This window comes from Dipodomys spectabilis, unplaced genomic scaffold (assembly GCF_019054845.1).
Source record: "Dipodomys spectabilis isolate Male_0828 unplaced genomic scaffold, ASM1905484v1 ptg000299l, whole genome shotgun sequence".
Taxonomy (NCBI): Eukaryota; Metazoa; Chordata; class Mammalia; order Rodentia; family Heteromyidae; genus Dipodomys; species Dipodomys spectabilis.
The window spans coordinates 1406915-1428069 of record NW_024870976.1 but is presented as its reverse complement, the minus strand read 5'-3'; the positions used below and the strand labels follow the sequence as shown (position 1 = coordinate 1428069).

Sequence of the window (21155 nt, the reverse complement as noted above, 5' to 3'; positions counted from 1 at the left end):
GGACTGGCACGCACAACAGCTCCCGGCAGAGTTCTGGGACCCCGGGCCACAGCCATGAGTCCCCAGGCACCAGGCTCCTGCTGTGAGCTGGACACGCAGGAGGAGCTGTGGTGACAGAGGAGAGGGTGCGCGCTGGGTCCGCTCTGACGCTCTTGGGAGCGTCATTGTGCAGTCCATGAACCACCTGTGTTCAGAGTCCTATCAAGAATGGCCAAGGATGACACAGCAGGGCCGAGGAACAGGTACACCGCGACTTGTAACAGGAAACCGCCGACCCGGGAGGTGAGTAGCCCCAGCTCAAAGCCGTCCAGGCAGGATGGCGTCAGCTTCCTGGAGCGGGCACCTGCCCCGCGCTGGCTGCACCCTCCCCTCTCCTAGGGGCAGGGGGCACCCATCAGAGCACACTGGCCACATCCGAGCAGCCACGGCCTTGAGAGGCTCCTTCAGCCCTGCTCCTGCCCCTGCTCCTGGCGGCACAGCCCGGGGGCTTCCAGCTCTCCACAGCCCCAGCCAGGCTCGCTCACACCCCCGTGCGAGCCGCGACCATGCATGGCAGCAGCGTCTCTGTCCCTCTGCCCCAGGTAACTGCTGTGCGCGTGTGGCCCAGGCCTGCGCAGCACCCAGTCCCTTCCCCAGCACCGGGAGCGGTGGACCGAGAGCCAGGCCAGGCCAGGCACAAGCGCCCGCAGGGCTCCGGGGAGGCTGTGCCGCTGGCTAGCGTCTTGCTTTCCCGGCCTCAGGCCCTCCTCGGTGAAGCGGGGTGTGGGGGCGTCGGCCTGGCCCCTCGGGGCGGTGGTGAGCCCGCAGCCCCGCTTCACAGAATGCGGAAGGCCGGGCTTCCTGGAGGAGGAGGCCGGCGGGGGAGCCCAGGGCAGGGAGCGGGGCAGGGTGGCCGGCGCGGCGCAGGGCAGCCGGGGGCAGCCGAGGCCGTCCGGCCCCCAACCCCGCGGCGCGCGGCCCCGTGGGCGCGGGCCCGCTCGGGAGGGGCGACGCGGGAGGCGTGGCCAGCAGGCGAGGCCCCGCAGGTGCCCGGGCGACGCCCCGCCCCGCGGGAGTCCACCTGCCGGGCTGGGCCCGCCCCGCCCCGGGCCGCCCCGCCCCGCCCCGCCCCGGGCCGCACAGGAAGTGGGGAGGGCGGGGAGGGCGGGCACGAGCCGCCGGCCGGACCGCGCGCCTGGCTGCCCGGCGCGTTGCTGCTGCTCCGCCCCGCGGCGCCGGCGGACCTGGAGGACAGGTGAGCCGGGGACGGGGGGGCGGCCGCCTCGGGGGCCGGCGGGGACCCCGGCGCCGCCCGGGGCCCAGGACCACCCTGCGCGGCCCGGGGTCCGCCGCAGGCGTCCAGCCGCCGCCCCTGCGCCCAGAGCGCCGCCCTCGCCGGCCCTGGGAACTGCGGCGGCGCGCGGGGCCCTCGGCGGGCGCAGGAACCTCGGCGCGGGGCCCTCGGCGGGCGCGGGAACCTCGGAGCGCACGGGGATCTCCCCGGCGCGAGGCCCTTGGCGGGCGCGGGAACCTCGGCGCGGGGCCCTCGGCGGGCGCGGGAATCTCGGAGCGCACGGGGATCTCCCCCGGCGCGGGGCCCTTGGCGGGCGCGGGAACCTCGGAGCGCACGGGGATCTCCCCCGGCGCGGGGCCCTTGGCGGGAGCCTCACAGCGCAGGGAGATCTCCCCCGGCGCGGGGTGCGAGGCCCTCGGCGGGCGCTAGGACGCTTGGAAATCCCCAGGTCAGGCGGGAGCGACCCCCGCGTTTTGCGGGGTATTTGCTTCGCCTGAGCGCTGAAGAGGGGAAGGGGGCACGCGAGGCTCCCCGCGCCCTCCCTTCCCCGGACCCTGGCGCAGGGGGAGGGGCGCGGCTTCCTCGGGCGCCCGGAGGGGCAGGGTTTGCTTCCACAGCCGTGGGTGGGTCCCTTACTTACCAGCCTGGACACCGGCCCCGCCTCTGAACCTTAGTTTCCACCCGTGTGAAATGGGAGGGGGTAGGGACGGCCCCAGCCAGCCTCCCTAGTAAGGGGCACAAGGGTCCCTTTCCTTGCTTTGCTCCGCCTGTTTGCCGACTAAATGGGGGTGTGGAGGTCCTCATGGAGCCATCGGGGCCAGGTCCTGCCTAGCATTTGCTGGACTGGTGGGAGGGTCTCAGAGGCTGCTGGTGGCTCTCTTCCCTGAGGCCACCCTGGCCAAGGGCCTCCGTATGTGACCTGGGGTTCGGATGGTGCTCAGTAGGAGTCACTTAAGCCTCCCGCCTTGGTGTGCTCATCCGTAAATAGAGGTAATGCGAGCGCCTCTTGAAGGGGCCGGGTCAGCTACTGAGCACCTTCCATTCGGGGGACACAAGCCAGACCATCCCTGCCCCTGCTCGGGGTCCAAGGAGAGAACTGGAGGTTTTACTCGGGAGCACTGCCCAGAGCCGGGGACCCAGCCGTGGTGGGAGGGGAGAGGTCCTGGGTGGCTTCAGCGCCTAAGTCACAGGAGCTGGGCGTGGGGTGGCCTGAGCCACTCCCAGCGCTCCACACCTCCCCCTCATGTCTGTAGGGCGGGACCCTTGCTGAGAGGGGTGCTCAGGCGTTAGCTCCACAGGAGCACCCCACGGGGCAGCTGCCAACGGCACAGTGGTGAACGGCCAGGGTCCCCACAGCTTGTGCCTGCGGAAGGGAGTTGGCTTTGGCATTTGGGTGGGGCAGGGCTGCCCGTTTGGGGGGGGGGGGGGAGAGCGGCAGTGTTGGTTTCGGTTTCTGGATCTGGTCAGTGGATCTGGTCAGTGTCCGGCTCCGTGCGGCCGGGGGCACTTCAGTGCTCAGGTGACTGTGTGTCCCCATCGTGGTGGACAGGTCTGGAATCTGCTTGCCGGGGGTACCTGGCTTGGGGACAGTCATCTAGGTCAGAGCGGGACCTGGCACCTTACCTGGTTCTCATTGGCCAGCGTTCTGACCCAGCAGGTCACTTTCCTCACCTGTCAGAGAAGGAAGCGTTTCCAGAAGCTTGGAGAGGGTCAAAGACAGTGGGTGGGACAGCACTGAAGGACACTGGTTTACCACGGACAGACACGGCTGTGCAGAGCCTGCCTCCTGTCCAGGTGTGGGCACGGCCATGCCAGCCCGGCCTGCAATGGGGCCCAGGTCCGTGGGATGGACCTGGAATGGACTGGGAGCCGTGAGTGGTGCCACAGGCTGGGTGTGTGTGTCCAGGGCTGGGTAGGCCCGCTGAGTTCCCCCACCACCACTGGAAGAGACTCAGGTTAGTGGCCACAGACCTTTGTTCTGGCTGCCTTTTTTGCTGTAGGGCTATCCTGTGCACTGTGGATGTCTAAGATGGCCACGTCACAGGATGCCAGGACTGGTGACCACCGCCAGTGTCACCCTGTCCCCTGCCCAGCAAAGCCGATCCAGGGTGAGAGTCACTGAGGCTGAGCCCCTGGCCATCTTGCCAGTGGTGCTGGTTGGTGTGTGTTGTGCTTTACAAAGCCAAATCCTGCCCCCAGTTGATGTGGTTCGCCCAGGCAGAATTACCCGAGTACAAGGGCGCCATTGTAGGTTGGGGCTGGAGAGGCTGAACTCCCCCAGATAGGGTAGCTAGGGCAGAAATGCCCAGGGCGGGGCTGCCCTGACCTGGAGAGGGAGGCTCCCGGAGGGGCCCATGTACCCCACTCAGGGTAATTTGGGTTGAGATGAGCAGCTTTAAGGAGTGATAGCTCAGGCAGGGAAATCAGGCTCCTAGGGGAGCGGAAGGGCTGGTGTGAGTACCCGCCGGGGCTTGGGAAGCTGATCTGCTGGGAAGAATCACTAGAGAGCTGGGCTCAGAGCAGCCTGCCTACCTCAGGCCGGATCCAACATATAGCCAGACATACAAGGCACAGGCCGCTCAACACTGGCAGGCTCACGGGGGGGGGGGGGGGGGGGGGGGGGGGCCTTGAGGCATCCAGAGGCAGACCCCGCCCGACCCCACCTTCTGTTCCCTGCCCCACGGGACAATAGCGTGGGTTCCAAGGCACCCATCCTGGGGAAGGGGACTTTCCAGCCCACCCCCTGAACTGAAGCAGCAGGAAGACAGCCCCCAGATGCCCCCGCACGGGCCTGTAAGCCTCTGTGGAGCCACCCTGGCCTGCGTCTGCTTATGTTACGCCAAGACTTCACGCGGGTCAGTTCTCACAGAGTGCCGGGCTTCTTCCTCGAGACACAGAGCCAGGGTGCAGAGACCAGGGCAGAGCCAGCGCCAGTGTCACACATCAGCCCCTCAGCTCAGGAGTTGCCCCCCTGTTAGTGGGGACATGAACAGGAAATCGCCCTGCCCCCCAGGGCTCCCAGACTTGTGGGGAGAGAGGGATGCGTGCCGAGCCCTCACGACTGTGTGTCTCTTTGGAGGAGCTTCCACCTGGGAGAACCCGGGCCGCCCCCTCTGAGAGTATCCTCTGCTTCTGTGGCCTGGGGACTTCGTGGGGCGCCGGCTGCACTGTAGTAGGTCCTGTTGCAGGGGACAATGGAGGGAGACACCGCTCTTGGCCTGGCTCTGCCGGTGTCCCAGTGAGAACGGACGGAATGCTCTTCAGACGCCAGTCAGCTTGGAGGAAAGATGCCAGACACGCACGATGGAATGGGAGACCGGAGGGCCTGAAGGACGGATACTCTGCAGGACAGATCTCCTACAGGACAGAAGCTGTGCTCCCAGTGTGTGGCTGAGCACACATCCTCCCTCTTGCAGAAAACAGAAGCAGACTGCTAACTGTCCCCAGCAGGTGTTTGAGGAGAGCCTTGAGCCTGAGACAGAGGCTGACAGGAGAGTGAGTGTGTGTGTACACGTGTGTGCATGCACACGCATGCATGCAAAGAGCCAAGCCCCCGTGGCCAGCCAACAGAGGAAACATGCACAAGAAAGAGCAATTCTTTTCCCCTCGGTTAATAGAAGCTGTGCATCCATAAGGCAAGAACAGGATGCAGTGACCGAAAAACAACGGGAGGGCGTGAGAGGCCTCTGTAGAGCATGAAGACCACAAGGTAAGAAACTGGGAGAAAATTCAGAGGTTGGAAGGAGAAAACAGAGTTGAGAGAAATTACCCAAGAAATGATACGAAGCCTCACACAGCACAGCCCAGACCATCGGAGCCAGCAGATCAAGAATCCCACCAGACACCTCGCTGAGCCAGTGAACACAGAGGGGCCCGAATCTCCCCAGAGCCGGTGTGTGTGTGTGTGTGTGTGTGTGTGTGTGTGTGTGTGTGTGTGTGTGTGTGTGTGTGTGTGTGTGTGTGTGTGTGTGTGTGTGTGTGTGTGTGTGTGTGTGTGTGAGTGTGACACCTCGCTGAGCCAGTGAAGAACACGGAGGGGCCCGAATCTCCCCAGAGCCTGGAAGGACTCGGGAGGCCTGTTTAGTACCACTGAAGACATGGAAAATGCTTCCTGATTCTAGAAGAAAGTAATCTTCAGCAGGAACTTTAGACTCGCCATAGTTACCAGGCGGTGCGAAGAAGGAAGACATTCTCAGACACTCAGATCTGTCCTCCTCCTTCCTGAGGTCAGTGCCCAGGAGTGCTTCTCATGGAGAGGGATGAGGCCCGAGGCCCAGGCTCCAGCGTAGAAAGACACAAAGGGGGAGACCTGGATGGCCCGAGGACCAGGCCTGTGCCCAGGGCATTGCCCGGAAGCAGAAAGTGCTTCCTAAGCGCATGGAATGTGTGCATGAGAAACCGGAACACTGGGGGAAGTTAACAGAGGAGAATGGGCTGTGGAACTGAGGGAAATCATTAACAGGCAGGCCAGGCCTCAGGCTCCCGTCACCAAGGGCTGTGTGGCCCAGGCCGTGTTCAGAGACAGCCAGGAAGAGCTGGAGTGCCAGCCGGCAGTGATGGCGTCTGCAGACAGGGCAGCCCTGGGAGGGGGCAGGGAGGTCAGCCGACCACCCAACCCGTAAAATGACCTTCTGTGCTCTGTGAGCAATCTGTGCACGCAGTTCGTTAATGTCGTTGAAAGCTTCACAGCTGAGCACCCAGTGGGCTCCTGGCTCCTGGGGGAGGGGCAGGTGCCCACATCCCAGGGGGGACATGGGCAGGTGGAGCCCCAGGCCCGTGGGTGTGGTGCCTTGCGGGGACTGGAGGTCACGCCTCGTCCCTGGCTCACCTGACAGGTTCCCGTCTGGGCACCTTTGGGCCCCGGAGCAGACTTTGCCCTCTGCTGGGTGGGGCTGCCTCCCACTGGGCCTTGGGCACCGGCTCAGAGAAAGCCGATAGATGTTTATTTGGTAGGAGATGAGGTACCTGAGCAGCTGGGCCCCTGTGCTTTCTGACGACCTGGTGTGCCCCCGCTAAACGGCTGCCCTCTGAGCCCGGCAGTTCGGCGTCTTCAGATGGTAGAAGTCGGAACTCAACTGGTTTGTCGCGCTTGCCCTGTGAGGGTGCAGCCCAGCCCCCGCGGCTGGCAGCACCTCATCCCAGACTGGAGTTCCCAGGGGAGGAAGGCCTGGTGTGGCTTCTGTTGTCCTCAGCCTGTGACTTGGAATGTCCTCAGGAATGCGCCCTCAGAGACAGCCAGGGCTCCAGCCCCTCCCCCGCCCGGCCTCAGCCAGCGTGTGTGCCTTCCTGGGACCGGATTTTTTTAGCTTTAGCAGGGCACCATGTCCTGTGCAGTGGGAGAGCTTGGTGGCTTTAGGAGCTGGGCAGGGACCGCCAGCCAGCTTCCTGGGTGGCCCACAGCTGCCTCAGCTGTAGGGCCAGCCCCACCCTGCAGGGAGAGATTCCTAGGCTGGGGAGGGGGGCGGGGGAGAAGGTAGGCTAGGGCTGGGAGCTGCTGAGCCCTCAATTCCAGACACTGCAGGTCGAAAGCCGCGGTCACCCCTGGGCTCGAAGAGGTGCCAGTAGCCCTGGGGAACCTTCCTTTCTAGGTCCACCAGGAAATAGCAAGGCTGTGGTGGCTTGGCACTCAGCCCACAGCCTCCCCACTGATGTGGACCCCCGACTCTGCCCGTCACCCCATCTGAGACCGGACACCAGCATCAGACCTGGTGAGACTCACATCTTAACATCTACACTCCCCGTTGCTATTTTTAAAAAGGAGCGCGGGGTGGGGTGGGGTAACCTCAGTGAGTTTGGGGGGTTTGGATCCTGCCGAGGTCCCCAGTGCCCAGGTATCTCTGCCGTCAATGCAGCCTGAGGACCAGAAGTTGGTCTGACGAGGAAGGCAGTTTGGATTCAGCCTGGCCCTGATACTTGCTGGTGTGGCCCCTTTTGGACGCCTTCAGGAGGTAGCTGTGTCCTCAGTGTGTCCGTGTTACACACTAGGGCCTGGGTGGAGCGGTGGTGTTCCTTGATCGTTGAGGACGTTGGGTTTCTGTTCCTGAGCCAGAAGGGAGGGGTGCTGCGGAGAGCGGATGCGGGAGGATGGAGGGGTTGGCATGGTGGTGAGTCTCACACCCAGCTTTAAGGTTCTGCCTCCGGCCCGGTGCCAGCGCATCCTGCCTGTCATCCTAGCTACTCAGGAGGCTGAGATCTGAGAATCTCGGTTCAAAGCCAGCCAGGACAGGAAAGTCCATGAGACTCTTATCTCCAGTGAACCACCAGAAAACCAGAAGTGGCGCTGTGACTCAAGTGGTAGAGCGCTCGCCTTGAGCTGAAGGGCTGAGGGACAGCGCCCAGGCCCAGAGTTCAAGCCCCACGACCGACCAAAATAAACAGGACACATGTTCCTTTTAACCACCTTCTCCTCGTTGACAAAACCCAGTCCTGTGCCTGCTCTGCTCCCACCTTGCTCTGTGTCAAAGGGGGCTGGGGGAGGGCTGGGGCCAAGCACCCTGCAGGCCAGGAGCACAGCGACCCGTCAGTGGCAGTGGAGAAGACAAAGGGGTGGGCTTGGGCTTCGGGGACACAGCTGCCCGGTGGGACTGGCCGGCGTGTCCATGGGTGAGAATTGGTGGCCCACAGGGGCACTGCATGCTGCAGGGGCGGCTGTAAGGCTCCTGCCCAGCCGCGCTGGCTGTGGCTCCGGTCCCAGAACCCTGTAAACACCTCAGTCCCCGGCTGGCTCCACACCCACCCCGGTCCCCGCCACCGGGCCCACCATGGCTCCTGAGACGGCTTGTCAGTCCCACCCCGAGCTCACGGGTTCCAGTGCGGGCATGTGGCCACCATGGAGAGGCAGGGGGTTGATCGCCAGTCGTGGTGGTGTGGATGGTGTGCCCCAGCCATGGAAGGGAGAAGCAGCCAGGCTTAGGTTGCTGTGTCCCGGGGCTGCCAGCCAGCCAGCTTTCCTCGGGGACCACCAGGAAGGCAGGGCTGGGGTCACCGTCGGTCATCTGATCAGGGAAATAGGATCGTCTTCACCTGGGCTCTGATAAAGTGGTTTTAGAAGACCTGTGCCCACCAGGTGGCATCGGGAACTGGCCAGAATTCTTTCTAGTCCTGGTCTGCAGGACTCAACTGTCTCTTCCTGTCCTTGCCCAGGACTTGATGTGTGCTACGGGCATGGAATGAGGTTGAGCTCCACCACAGTCTTACCCCCTCCCCCCCGCCCCTCAGCACAGAGCCAGTGGCTACCACAACCCCAGGAGGGGCTCGGCCTCCGTCCTCTGATGAGCTGTGGGCAGGAGCTGGGGTGAGCCGTCCCTGGCTCCCTGTGCAGCTCCGGTGGGCTGTGGCGTCTCCCAGGGACGCGCCCAGGGACAGGCTGATCTGACGGCCAGCTCCACGCTTGCTTATATCCCCAGCCTGCTGTGTCCTGGGGGCTGTGCACAGGGCAGGTGCTAAGGATGGGCGTCCCAGAGAACCATGGGGGGAGGCCCCCCTCACCCCCTCACCTCTGTCCCCCAGGCCCCGCAGCCGCCCAGCATGTCACAGCGGCACTCGGACAGCTCTTTGGAGGACAAGCTCCTGGAATACCGTTTCCACTCCGAGCTGCAGCTCGATGCCAATGGGAACCCCGCATCTGGTCTCCCCATGGTCCGGGGCTCCCTTAGGGCAAGGACCAATGCTGCCTTCGAGCCCGAGGCCTCAGTGCCACCGGCATCGTCCACAGAGGACAAGGAGTCGCGGCCTATTATCTTGAGCACGCAGAGCCCCGCGGCCCTCAAGATGGGCACCCAGCAGCTCATCCCCAGGAGCCTGGCCGTGGCCAGCAAAGCCAAGACCCCAGCACGACACCAGAGCTTTGGGGCAGCCATGCTCAGCAAGGAGGCGGCCCGGAGGGACCCGCAGCTCCTCCCGGCACCCAGCTTCTCCCTGGATGACATGGACATGGACGCAGGCCCCAGGGGAATGCTGAAGCGCAACCTGAGGAATCAGTCCTACCGGGCGGCAATGAAGGGCCTGGGGCCACCAGGCGGTAAGGGGGACGCCGTCCAGCTCAGCTCCAAGCTCCAGGCTCTAGCCGAGGAGTCCAGCCAGCCGTCAGCCCGCTGTCCAGCCAAAAACAAGGTAAGGGTAGCCCGGGGGCTTGAGGGGCAGGGTGGTGCCCAGGGCTTGAGGGGCAGGGTGGTGCCCAGCTGGCTCAGCCCGGGGGCTTGAGTGGCAGGGTGGTGCCCAGCTGGCTCAGCCCGGGGGCTTGAGGGGCAGGGTGGTGCCCAGCTGGCTCTCCTCCTCCCTCATCTTGGTGGCTGTTGTGAATGAGCCCTACTGAGTTCAGGCTGCTGACCAGATTGTTCTGGCTGAGCCCAGAGGCCAGCAGTGAGGGCCAGCACCCTGTCCTACGGGTTTGCAGAGGCTCAGCGGGGTCAAGAATCTGGCTGCCTGCAGATCACATCCCCACCCACATCCAGAGTGGACAGCAGGGCCCTGGCGACTCTCTGAGTCTGAGCTGGACCCACCCTGTCCAATGCCAGGACCAGTCCCGGCCTGCCCTGCCCAGGGGGCTCCTGACCGACTGAGAAGGGAGGTGGGCAGAGCCCTAATCTCTAGCCTTGGAGGAGTCTACCCCTATACCATTCTGTCCATTTCCCAGACTTCCCTATCAGGCCCTGAAGCTGGGAAGGCTCTGCCTTCATCCCCCCTGGAGTAGTTACTGCAGCCCGGGTGTGTGTGGGGGGGGGGGGAAGGAGGGGACTTTCGGGGCTCTACCCCATGCCTCAAGAACCCTTTGAGTTACCTGCTTTCTGTAGCTGAGGGCCAGGCCCTAGCAGGAAGGCCGTGTTGAGAGAGAGTTGTCTGGCCCCTGGGCACAGTGTCTTATCTCCAGAATAGGGCTGTAGGGTTTTAGGGCCCCGCCTATCCTGCATGGTCCTATTGGGCGGGGTGCAGCAGGGCCTGGGTGGCTCAGGCTCCCATGGAGCACAGGACAGGAGAGCCTGCCTGGGCACCTCCACAGTGCCTCCCTCAGCCCGCCCGGGTGCCCCCCCGGTTCCCGTGGGTGAGGGGGTTGTCTGACAACTGTCCTGCGGTGCACTCCAGGAGCAGGGGGCACAGAGTTTGGGCCCAGGGTCCACTTCTCCTGGCCCTGGGCCCTGGCTGGACCCTGGAAGGAGCCGAGACTGTGTGTGAAGGTGGCAGCTGCCAGGCAGGGCCACCTGGACAGGCCCTGGGCTTTCGCCGGAGGCCAAGGTGGGGCCTGTGACCCCAGCGCCCTTCTCTGCCCACCTGAGATGACCAGACCCCAACACTAGTGGAATGTCCACAGTGGGCCCCTACGTCCCAGCTGCAAGGGTAGCACCGTCTGCCTCCCGGGGCCAGGCCTGCAACCTCTCCATCATTCGCTCCCTGATGACCCCACCTTCGCTCATTTCTTGAGCTGCAGGGCATGCCCTGCTCTGGGGTACAGGCCCCATCATTGGGGAGCCCCAGGACGGAGGGGACGCAGTGGGGGTGCCGAGGTCCAGCAGGGAGCGCAGAAGAAGCGGCTCCTCACTGCTCAGGCCCAGGCTGGGCAGGAGGCTGAAGCAGGGAGGCCGGGGGACCAGGAGAGGGCTGGGAGGAGGTGGCCAGGCGGCCCCAGGTGCTGAGGGAGCCGGGCCAGGTGTGGCTGGGAGCGCCTCCCTTCCCCAACCAGCAAGGGGAGTTTTCAGGCCCCAACTGGTTCTGAGAAACCAGAAACCGGCCTCTGCCTTCCTGGAACCGGACCTTCCGAAGCCTGGTGTCCTGGCCAAGTAGTGGGCTCTGAGTGGGCAGCTCAGGGTGAGACCCCTGGGGCTCAGCCTCCTTGTCCCCTCTGCTGGCCTGCAATTTCGGTGGGCAGCTTGGGGTGAGGCCCCCGAGGCTGGGCCCCCTGGTCCCTTCTGCTGGGCTCCTTTAGTTTGTGCACTACCTGACCAGTGCCAGAGATCAGGCAGTAACCAGCTGGCCTGTTCTTACTACCACCCCAGGTTCTACCCCACGGCCCCACCTTGGCCCTCTGCCTGTCCCGGCTTCCATCCAAGCCTTCCTGTAATCTCATGGGTCCCCCCTCCACCAGGAGGCCTGCCTGGATCTGCCCGGCCTCGGTCCCCATTTCTGCCTGCTCCAGCCCTTTCCACCCTTCCCACTGGTCCTGGCCTCTGCCTGGCAGTCCAGAGGCCCCGGTGAAGCTGGACCCCCTCTGTGTGCTCAGCCAAGCTCTTTCCCATCGTGGGATCCCCGTGTCCCCCACCCCGACTGATGGTCTGTGTCTCTGTGTCTGCAGAAGACCCTGGGGCGGAAGCGTGCACAAAAGGGCTCCTTCAAGGACGGTAGGTAGCTCCTGCGGCCGCCGAGGCCTTGCCCTTTGTCAGGGGAAGCTGGTCTGGATGATGCCGGGGAGCTTGAGAGTCCTTCCGGGGGCAACGTGACTATCACTACCAGATCTCCTCCTTCCCGTGCAACCCACGCGGGAGGAGGGTCGCCCGTGAGCACCCAGTGGAACCGAGGCCAGATCGTGGGGTGCACTCTGCGCGCATCTTCCAGGCCCACTCTGGGGGCTGGGGGGCGGGGGAGCAGGGATGGCCACTGTGCACCTGCTAAAGACTGCAGTCGCTTGGCTAGGTGGAGGCCGTGAGGCCTGGGAAGGATTGGGGGCTCGGGTGCCCCCACCCAACCTCAGAGGTGTGCCATGATGCCGTGGTCCTGGCAGGATGCCCACAGCCAGGAGCGAGGACCAAGTCTTCCTCGACCATCTCAGCAAGGCCCGAGCAGTTCTCCAGGGCTCACGGCCAGCTTCCCGGCTGCTGCAGGGACGGAGCCACCAGGTGGCACCCAGCACCCCCCAAGCCCGGCCTTCAGAGGCCCCTTGGCCCCTCCCCTCCCAGGCCAGGCATAACCTGTCCCTGCATGGCTCCCATTGGTCAGCTCAGCCTATTCATCACTGGGCTACCAGCTGACTTCCTGGTGACCCCACAGGGCCACAGGAGCCAGCGGGGAGCTACCCTGGGGCCCCTGCAGTGTCCCGTGCTGTCAGGGAGTGGGGAGCATAGAAAGCCTTCTGCTCTGTCCCCTACGGTGACTCTGCTCTTCCCTCAGACCCCCGGTTCTACCAGGAGATCCGGGAGCGGGGCCTGAACACCAGCCACGAGTCCGACGATGATGTGCTGGATGAGCCCCCGAGCCCTGAGGGGGCCCGGAGAGTGGACACCACCATCGTCGTCAAGAGCTACCGGCCCGCTCAGGTCACCTGGAGCCAGCTCCCGGAGGTAGGGCCCATGGCAGAGGCCAGCCAGGTGGAGGCCACAACAAGCCCCCTGCAGTCACTGGAAGGGAGGGCAGTCAGGGACCTGCTTGGTCCTCTGTCATCACCCCTGCTCAGACAGACGTGCAGGGTACGTGGTGCGGGCCCCTTGGGCCCTCAGCTGAGGACAGGTTCAGAGGATCTGGAGGAGGAGGGGTATTTAGCCGAGCAGGGGGACTCGGGGCTTGGAGCCAGTGCCACGCTTTGGCTTCCACAGTGAGCCACATGCCAGGGCAAGCCGCTTTCCTTCTCATGTCTGGAAAGGGAGCCTGTCCGGCTGTGGGAGCCCAGGGCACTGCTGTGGATGGAAAGCAGAAGGGCCGTGGCTGTGCAGGGAGGCTGACTGGCTTGCCCTCTGTCTCAGGACTGTGGCGCCCCTCCCTGGCTGTCTCCATGCTCTGGGCCGCTGCTATGGCACACGCAGCAGGGCAGAGCCCGGTGGAGAGGGGAGTATGGGCACACGAGTGTTATGTCTGCGGGGTGTGGATCCGTGTGCATTCCCGCCCCTCAGCCTGGGCGGGGCCCAGAACACTGCGCTCCCAAAACGGTGCTCGATATCAGACCCTGGCTGGGTAAGAAGCCTGGGCACCGTGGCCAAACTGTCTAGTCGAGAGGGGAAGAGCAGTCATGATGGTCCCGGATCCAGCATGGCCAGGCCCGCTCTGCAGGGACAAGGCATGCCACAGCTTGTAGGAACTATGCTCTAACCAAGGCTGCCTGTGGGCCACAGGCCCCAAGGGCGGAGAGCGCTGGCAGTGCCACCAGGCTGGCTCCATGTCACTGTCCTGCCCCCGAACCCTGATGCACACACCTGCTGGGTGCTGTTTGCCTGTGTCCCTGCCCGGCACTCTTCTCCCTGGGTGGGCTTCCGGCCTTCCCACTAGGGCAGATTTTTGGGAACAAGATCCTCCCACCTGGAGTGTTGCCTTAGACACCTGTCACTCCTCCTGGGCTGGCCCGGCTCTCCCTGGGGGTTCGAGAGAGAGGACCAGCCAGCTCTGAGCCAATCACGGGCAGCTGCAGGGGTTCTGGGCAGGGCTGGCTTTGCCTGGCCTCCTCCGGGCTGCTCCGGCCTCACGTCAGCTCTGGTCCCCAGGGGGGCTTGGGCTCGATTCCAGGATGTGCAATCTGTAACTCCCAGCCCTCTGCCCTCCTCAGGTGGTGGAGTCAGGCATCTTAGACACGCTGTCCCCGGAGGAGCGCAAGAGGCAGGAGGTAAGGGTGCCGGCGGGGGCGTCCTGACCATGGAAGCCACACAGCACCTGCTTAGGGGGCAGAGTGATGTCCTCGTCCAGTTGGAGTCCATCATGCTGGCTGAGTGTTGTGGCCTTTGCTTCAGCCCAGCCATTCTCTGAGTCTTTTCACAAAGCCTCAGCCAGCCAGGATGGGGGCTCGGCTGAGCCAGAGTGCGGAGCTAGGGAGGGTCCGCTCAGCTGGAGAGCTAGGCGGGCTGTCCCAGGATCCCTGGTCCTCCCCCACCCCACCACCTGCCGCCCAGAGCACCTCCTCCCCCTCAGCTCCTCTGCCCTGAGCATACGTTCACGGGGGCAGAGCTGCTCACCATTCTGCTCTTGCCACAGGCCATGTTTGAGATTCTCACGTCTGAGTACTCCTACCTGCACAGCCTGAGCATCCTGGTGGCCGAGTTCCTGCAGTCCCAAGAACTGCGGGCAGCCATGACGCAGATGGAGTACCACCACCTCTTCTCCAACATCCTGGACGTGCTGGCCGCCAGCCAGAAGTGAGTCTCTCTCTCCCAGCCCCCATGTAGACCCCCTCTCAAAGGCAGGACGTCTGGGAAGCACCCCCCCCCATCAGTCAGCATGGAGGCATCAGCCGGCTCTGGGGAGAGGGGCTGCATCTGGGGACAGGACTGTTAGGAGCAGCCTCCAGGAGCCAGCCTGGGTGACAGGCTGAGTACTCGGGAGAGGTGGGTGATTTCCACAGGGCAGCCTGCTCCGCAGTGCTGGCTGCGGATGGCCGCCTGGCCAGGCGTTGCCATGGGCGCGCCTAACAAGGAGGCTGTGCCTACAGGGCGCTCCCCAGGCCAAGGAGCACCCTCAAGTTTCAGCCCAGGTCATGTTCTGCGCAGTAGTGTCTGGTGGCTGAGCTGTGCTCTGGTTGCAGGACCCAGAGGTGGAGGATGGGCCAAATATGCAGCCGTAGGCCTGCAGAGGGGTGTGTGTGCACGTGTGCATATGCATGCGTACCCACGTATGTGCCTTGCACGCATGTGCATTTCTGCAGTTTGTATACATTGTGTCCCATGCGTCCATGTATTATACACGTGTGTGGGCTTGTATGAGCATTATGCTGATGGGCATGTGTATTCATTACACGAGAGCATTATATACATGCCTTACGTGCGTGTATGTGTGTGTGTGTGGCTGTCTCGTGTGTGTGCTCATGCCAGTGCATGGTGTGCGTACACACGTGTCTGTGTGAACATGTCTGATCGCGTGTGCACGTGTGTGTGTGTGTGTGTGTGTGTGTGTGTGTGCTTGTGTCCATCTAATTCCTTGAGGACGCAGCCCAGGTGGGCCTGAGGTGGGTGGGTCATGGCGCTCAGGCTTCGAGGCTGAGCTCTGGGAACATGGCTGGAATCAGCCTCGCCTCTCCCAAGTCCACCACATCTGCTGCCTGTGGGCGCGTCCACCCTCAACGCCGGGAGCTGCGGGGCCGGGACTGTCCTCCCTCGGGGGGGGGTGGGGGGGCTTCCTCTAGAGCTGTGGTGTCAGAAGCTCCCCACCTCTGACTCGGAGCTGCCCCCATCTGGCCTCCCTGGTGGGGTCCCCTTTGTGGAGCAGGCTGTTTGCCTCCGGACTCCACAGGCTTCGGGCCAGTCATCCCTGTGTCCGGTGGGACTTTGGCTGCCTCCTCTGGCCTTCTACAATGGCCTCCCCTGGGGACCAGTGCTATTTTGGGCCAGTGGCTGGTGGTCCACTCTTGGAAATCCCAGAGTCATGTGTGTCAGCTGACTGGCCCGGCCTGAAGGCAGCTGGGCCTCTGCTTTCTCTGACCTCGTCCACAGGATGTCCTGATCTAGCATCTCGTAGTCTAGGGCTTCCCAAGGGCAGAGGCCTTCAGAGTGTCCCTGGTTGCAGGGAGGGCACGGCAGGGCCCCTAGGGACTCGGTCATGTCCCAGCCAGTGAAGAGGCTTCTCAGACAGACAGAAGTCCAGCAGTGGGCAGGGCAGGCCCACCCAGGCCTCGAGGGGTAGTCGGGTCTCAGAGTCTGGCCCTTCTAGTGACTGCAGGATAGACAGAAGGCTCCACCCCCCGGGCAGCCATTGTTGGTCCAGCCAAGACTAGCAGAGCCCCGAGCCAAGCTCTGCTGGGATCAGCTCACTGTCCTCGCCACCCCGGTCCAAGGCCTGGCTCAGAGAGGAGCGGAGGGCTTCCTTCCCTTTAGGTCTGCCAGCCGGGCCCTCACGGCCTGCGTGGGCCGCCCCTCAGAACGCCCTGGAGCATGGCCTGAGCTCGCCTGGCAGAGCATGCAAGGCCTGTGTCCCTGGAGAAGGCCCCCTCCCTCGTCCTTCGGAGCCCCGCAAGGCCCCTTGGGGCCTAGGAGGCTGGGAACTTCCCTCTGCTCTTGAGCTCGTGTCCAGGCCACGCGTGCGTCTGATGCTGCACGGGTGGTGGCTGTCTTGGAGGGGCCCTGGCTCCCAGCACACGGTGGGACTGCGGCGCGCCGGCCCCCCGCGCTCTCGTTCAGCTTGAGATCTGGCCCGCCGCACGCCTGCTTTATGCTGCCTCCAGGAGCGTGGATCCTCTCATGTGAATGTGTGTGTGTACACTCACGTGCCTGTGTGGGCGCACATTTGTGCGTGCCTGTCTGCGTCACACACATGTGCACGGGCCTCCAGGACAGGCCCTCACCCCCCCCCCCCCTGCACGCCGCAGGTTCTTCGAGGCCCTGGAGCAGCGGCACAAGCAGCAGGTGTGCGTGGAGGACATCAGCGACATCCTGGAGGAGCACGCCGAGCGGCACTTCCACCCCTACGTGGCCTACTGCGCCAACGAGGTCTACCAGCAGCGCACTCTGCAGAAGCTCTCGTGAGTGCGGCCCTCGTGTGGGGCCCTCCCCGCCCCCCCACCTCTGCGTGGGCCGCCCCCAGGGCTCCCGCCCCCAGCTGAAGGGACGGCCCTGCCTTCCGTTGCAGGACCAGCAACGCCACCTTCCGCGAGGTCCTGAGGGAGATCGAGAAGCGGCCTGCGTGCGGAGGCCTCCCCATGATCTCCTTCCTCATTCTCCCCATGCAGAGAGTCACCCGGCTGCCCCTCCTCACCGACGTGAGTCCCCCGATGGACCCCCGTCTACGCCCCGCGGTGGGGGCCCACCCTGGAGGCCCCCCTCCCCCAGCCAGGCACTGCCCCTCCCACTGCCCCCTCCACCCTGGCTCTGTCGGAGTGATTGGAAATGATTGCTGTGGCCTGCCGAGTGCACACATGCACGAGTGCGCCCGTGTCCACACGCGTGTACCTGCACACCCAGGCGTCCACACGCGTGTACCTGTACACCCAGGCGTACATGTGGTACAAGCCCAGCTGGCTGCCCACAGTCTGGCGAGGAACCTCAGCCCCTAGAGCCCTGGCGGTGGGGCCGCCACCTCCACCCTCGCTTCCCTCCAGCGGGAGAAGACGGCCCAGATGGGCAGCAGGGGTGTGGGGTGCCACGCCTGCTCCCCTCGATCTGGCTTGATATGGTGAAGCCTGACGTGCGGGCCTCTGGTGACACCCAGCAGGAGTCTTCTGGGGGCCACTGCTTGTCCAACAGGGTCTGGGATTGGTGGGGAGCCCCTTCTCACTGCTGCGTCTTTCCCAGACACTCTGCATCAAGACTCAGGGTCATCCTGAAAGGTACAAGGCCGCCAGCCGGGCACTGAAGGCCATCAGCAAGGTGAGGAGTCAGGTGGTGGGGCGCCCCGCCCTGCCTGAACTACCCCCCCGTTTCCACGCCACCTCTGCTCCCCCAGTCCTCCTCCCCCCCACCAGCCTGGTAGCACCGTGCGAGGCTGGGGAGGCTCGGGGATCACGCTGCAGGCGGAGAAGCCGAGGCCAGGGCCGGCCCGGCCCGGCTCACTCATGTCTACGCCTGCAGCTGGTGAAGGAGTGCAATGAGGGAGCCCACAGGATGGAGCGCACGGAGCAGATGTACACGCTGCACACGCAGCTGGACTTCGGCAAGGTCAAGGTGGGTGTCCTCGGGGCCAGGCCCCTGCCAGCCCCCCCCCCCCCCCCCGCTCCCTGCAGTCCTCCCTCTGCGGTCAGGGGCCACTGAGGGCAAAGAGGGGCCTCTGGGGAGTGCCTGGCCTGAGCGTCTCCCCGCAGCCCCCTGCCCAGGCCCCTGGCGTTGCCCACCCAGGATTGCATTCTGGCCGTCCCCAAGGACGCTGATCTGAGGACCAGCCCAGGCTTAGTGAGGCTCAGGTCCTGTGGAAGAGCCAAGGTACTTAGCCTGGCCTGGGCAGCCCGCGGCCCCTCCCGTCAGAAGGGCTCAGGCCTCATTTGCCACAGAGCCCTCAACGAGCCACCAGTGTGGTCCTGCCCGGGCCTCCTGTCTGGGGCCTTGGCCACTCTGTCAACCCAGAGATGTCCTGCATTGTGCGTTGAGTCCCAGCGCCCAGGGCGGCCTTGCGGTGGAGCCTGTGAGAGCTGGAGAGGGCAGGCAGCCTCCAGGGGGGCTTGGTGGACGGGGTGTGAGGGTGTCGAGCATTTGCCCCTCCCCCCTCTCCCCCCCCTCCCCCCCCCGCACATGTGCACCTGTGCTCGGCTCCTCTCCTGTTTGAAGGGGGCAGCTGGTTTCAGGACAGGCCTCTGAACCTGGCCTTCACCCCAGCCCCGCGGGGATGTTGAGCAGCTGCCCAGCAAACCTGTGGCCTGGCTGGAGGCTGGACAGAGCTGTCCAGGCCGCTGGGCATCCAGGGCATGTCAGCCAGTTGCACGAGCTTTGTGTAAAGCCCCTGCACACTTCGTGGGCCCTCTGTCTGGCAGCCAGCCGGGCACCCCATTTAGGGGTCCAGGGGTTGTGGTGCTGGCCAGCTGCCCACCTGACTTGTCTGTTCCCAGTCCCTTCCTCTGATCTCCGCCTCCCGCTGGCTGCTGAAGCGGGGGGAGCTGGTCCTGGTGGAGGAAACTGGGCTTTTTAGGAAAATCGCCAGCCGGCCGACGTGTTACCTATTCCTGTTCAGTGACGTATTGATCATCACCAAGAAGAAAAGGTGGGCGCCGGCCCGTGGGCCCAGGGACGGGGGGAGGGGAACATACCAGGCCAGGGGCCCAGCGACGGGGCAGACAGAGGCCAGGGGGCAGAGAAGTGTCCCGAGGCCCGCTGACCTTGGCACTCAGCCCTGTGCCATACAGGCCGGCCAGGTTGCTCCTGCAGCATAGGGCTTCTGTGGGCCCCGGGCCTCTGCCCCCGGGCCTGGGGCCTGTCTGGGCAGTCCCTGTGAAGGGGGCTCCACCGACACCCCCTCCCCACGTCCCCACAGCGAGGAGAGCTACCTGGTCCAGGACTACGCCCAGCTGGAGCACGTGCAGGTGCGGAAGCTGGAGCCGGCGGAGCCCTCTCTGCCGGCGGGCGGCAGCCGCAGCTCCTCTGTGCCCCACCCCTTCCAGGTGACCCTGCTGCGGAACAGTGAGGGTCGCCAGGAGCAGATCCTGCTGTCCTCGGACTCCGCGTAAGACGGGTGGCAGCTCCCGGTGGGGGGGCGGGCGCTGCTCCAAGCACCTCGCCCACAGCCTGCCTCCGGGCACGTGTGTGCTGGGGCCCGGGCATGCAGGGCAGGAACCACGGAGCTGTTCAGACCCCGGGAGGGCGAGGCAAGGATGGAGTGTGGGAAGGAAACCTCGTCATTATCGGGTGACGTGGAAGCTCAGAGGAGGGGAGAGCCAGGCAGCAGACATAGGCAGTGCTCTCCAGGGCACAGCCATGCAAAGGCCCCGAGGTAGGACACCTCGCCCAGGAGCCACAATGCAAGGTGGAGCAGGGGTCAGAACGCAGGCAGGTTAGAATGGCAGCCCCAGCATGGAGGGGGAGAGGGAGGGCCTGGCTCACGTTCCCGTCCGCCCCCAGGAGCGATCGCGCCCGTTGGATCACAGCGCTCACTCACAAGGAGAGGCAGTGGCAGGGCCTGGACAGCAAAGGAGGTGGGTGTGGGGCGGGGCCTGGCCAGAGAGGGGGCAGCTTCCAGCCCCGGGCCTCACCCCTGCCGGCCCCAGGCACTGGGCCTCCCTCAGAGAGCTCTCCTAGGTCCAGACTCTACCTTTTTGTTGGGCTCTAAGGGCAGATTCACCGGACCTACAGCTGGGGAAGCGGAGGCCACAGAGTAGAGGAGGCTCAGGGCGGCCATACTCTGCCACTGCTGGGGCCTTTGGCCTCCAGAGCAGGGTCTTGGGGGGGGGGGGGGGGTTGCTGGGCTGCAATGGGCAGGGGAGGGGCAGGTATTGCAGGGGGCGGGGCTGCAGGACTCCCCCCCCCAAACAGTTCCAAGCTTGTCACGATGCCTTCCCGCGCCCCCCCCCCCCCCCCCCCCCAGAGCTGCCCCAGGTGGAGATCACCAAGGCCTACTTCGCCAAGCAGGCGGATGAGATCACGCTGCAGCAGGCGGACGTGGTCCTGGTCCTGCAGGAGGAGGACGGTGAGCGGGGGGTTGGGGGGAGGGGGATAATGGTGGGGGAGGGGAGGCTGAGCGCTGTGGCCGAGCAGGGGGGACCTGCGTGTTCCTCCGTCCCCCACCCCGCGAGAACTTTGAAAATGACCAGAATGAGCGAGAACAAGTTCCTCGGGGCCTTGCCTGAGCGGGAGGGTTCCCCCCACGGGACTGGGGTGACGCTGGGAGGGGCGGGCAGCTCCACACGCAAACCTCACGTCCGAGAGCCCCGTGGGCCTGCCGTCCCCCGCTGCCCCTCACTGCCCCGGCTCTGCAGGGTGGCTGTACGGAGAGAGGCTGCGGGACGGAGAAACGGGTTGGTTCCCCGACGGCTTCGCCCAGACCATCACCAGCCGCGTGGCCGTGGAGGACAATGTCCGCCGGATGGAGCGCTTGCGGGTGGAGACGGACGTGTAGCTGGCCCAAGACCCAGCCTTGACCGAGACGCTGCTCCGCCCGGCCCCGCGCACGCGGCGGCCTTGTGCCCAGGGCGCTGCCCTGGCCCCGTGCGCCCAGACATGGGGCCAAGCGCAGGCTGTGTGCGCTCTGCGGAAGGAAGATGGCCGCGGGCACCCAGGACAGTTCTCAGGGCACGGCTCCTGCAGCGCCGGCCCCAGCCGGCTCCAGATGGGCCCAGCTTTCTGGTCCCCGTGCGCCCTCCTCGCTGGACACCGAGGGGCGGCTGTGCCCTAGCTGGCCATGACAGAGGACCACAGTCTCGGGTGGGCACCACGGCCTCTTGCCCGATTGGCGCCCAGAGCGTGCCGGGCGCCCTGTGCTGACGGACGGCGGGAGGAGGCGCCCGCAGGCAAGCTGGGGCTTCAGAGGTTTAAACGACAGATGGCATTAAAATTGAGATGTGCACAGCAACCCTGAACGCGGCCGCAGTCTAGCCACGAGTCGCAGCGAGAGCTCAGGGTCTGTGTGG

The 21155-nt window shown here is 64.9% G+C and overlaps 1 protein-coding gene across 3 annotated transcripts; it reads left to right on the top strand.

Annotated features, from left to right (window-relative positions):
- The first annotated feature begins 252 nt into the window (after positions 1–252).
- On the top strand, positions 253–21088 carry Arhgef16 (Rho guanine nucleotide exchange factor 16). 3 transcript variants are annotated; one of them, XM_042702020.1, is made up of 16 exons: positions 253–282; positions 6862–6981; positions 8783–9385; positions 11559–11604; positions 12371–12540; positions 13734–13790; positions 14156–14316; positions 16479–16631; positions 16739–16868; positions 17401–17475; positions 17677–17769; positions 18645–18796; positions 19067–19255; positions 19651–19724; positions 20114–20215; positions 20505–21088. In XM_042702020.1, exons 3-16 carry the CDS (start codon positions 8801–8803, stop codon positions 20642–20644), a joined length of 2127 nt encoding a protein of 708 aa, XP_042557954.1. In that variant the 5' UTR covers positions 253–282; positions 6862–6981; positions 8783–8800; the 3' UTR covers positions 20645–21088. The 3 variants fall into 3 exon arrangements, with proteins under 3 accessions (XP_042557954.1, XP_042557953.1, XP_042557955.1); XM_042702019.1 differs by lacking the exon at positions 253–282 and adding an exon at positions 1158–1234; XM_042702021.1 differs by lacking the exons at positions 253–282; positions 6862–6981 and adding an exon at positions 1171–1234.
- Positions 21089–21155: the final 67 nt, after the last annotated feature.

Excerpts from the sequence above, each read along its gene's own strand:
- Arhgef16 (XM_042702020.1), top strand. The coding sequence starts at position 8,801 with ATGTCACAGCGGCACTCGGACAGCTCTTTGGAGGACAAGCTCCTGGAA. Across the intron at positions 11,605-12,370 it reads AAAGGGCTCCTTCAAGGACG|ACCCCCGGTTCTACCAGGAG; the intron begins GTAGGTAGCTCC and ends CTCTTCCCTCAG. Across the intron at positions 16,632-16,738 it reads CGCACTCTGCAGAAGCTCTC|GACCAGCAACGCCACCTTCC; the intron begins GTGAGTGCGGCC and ends CTTCCGTTGCAG.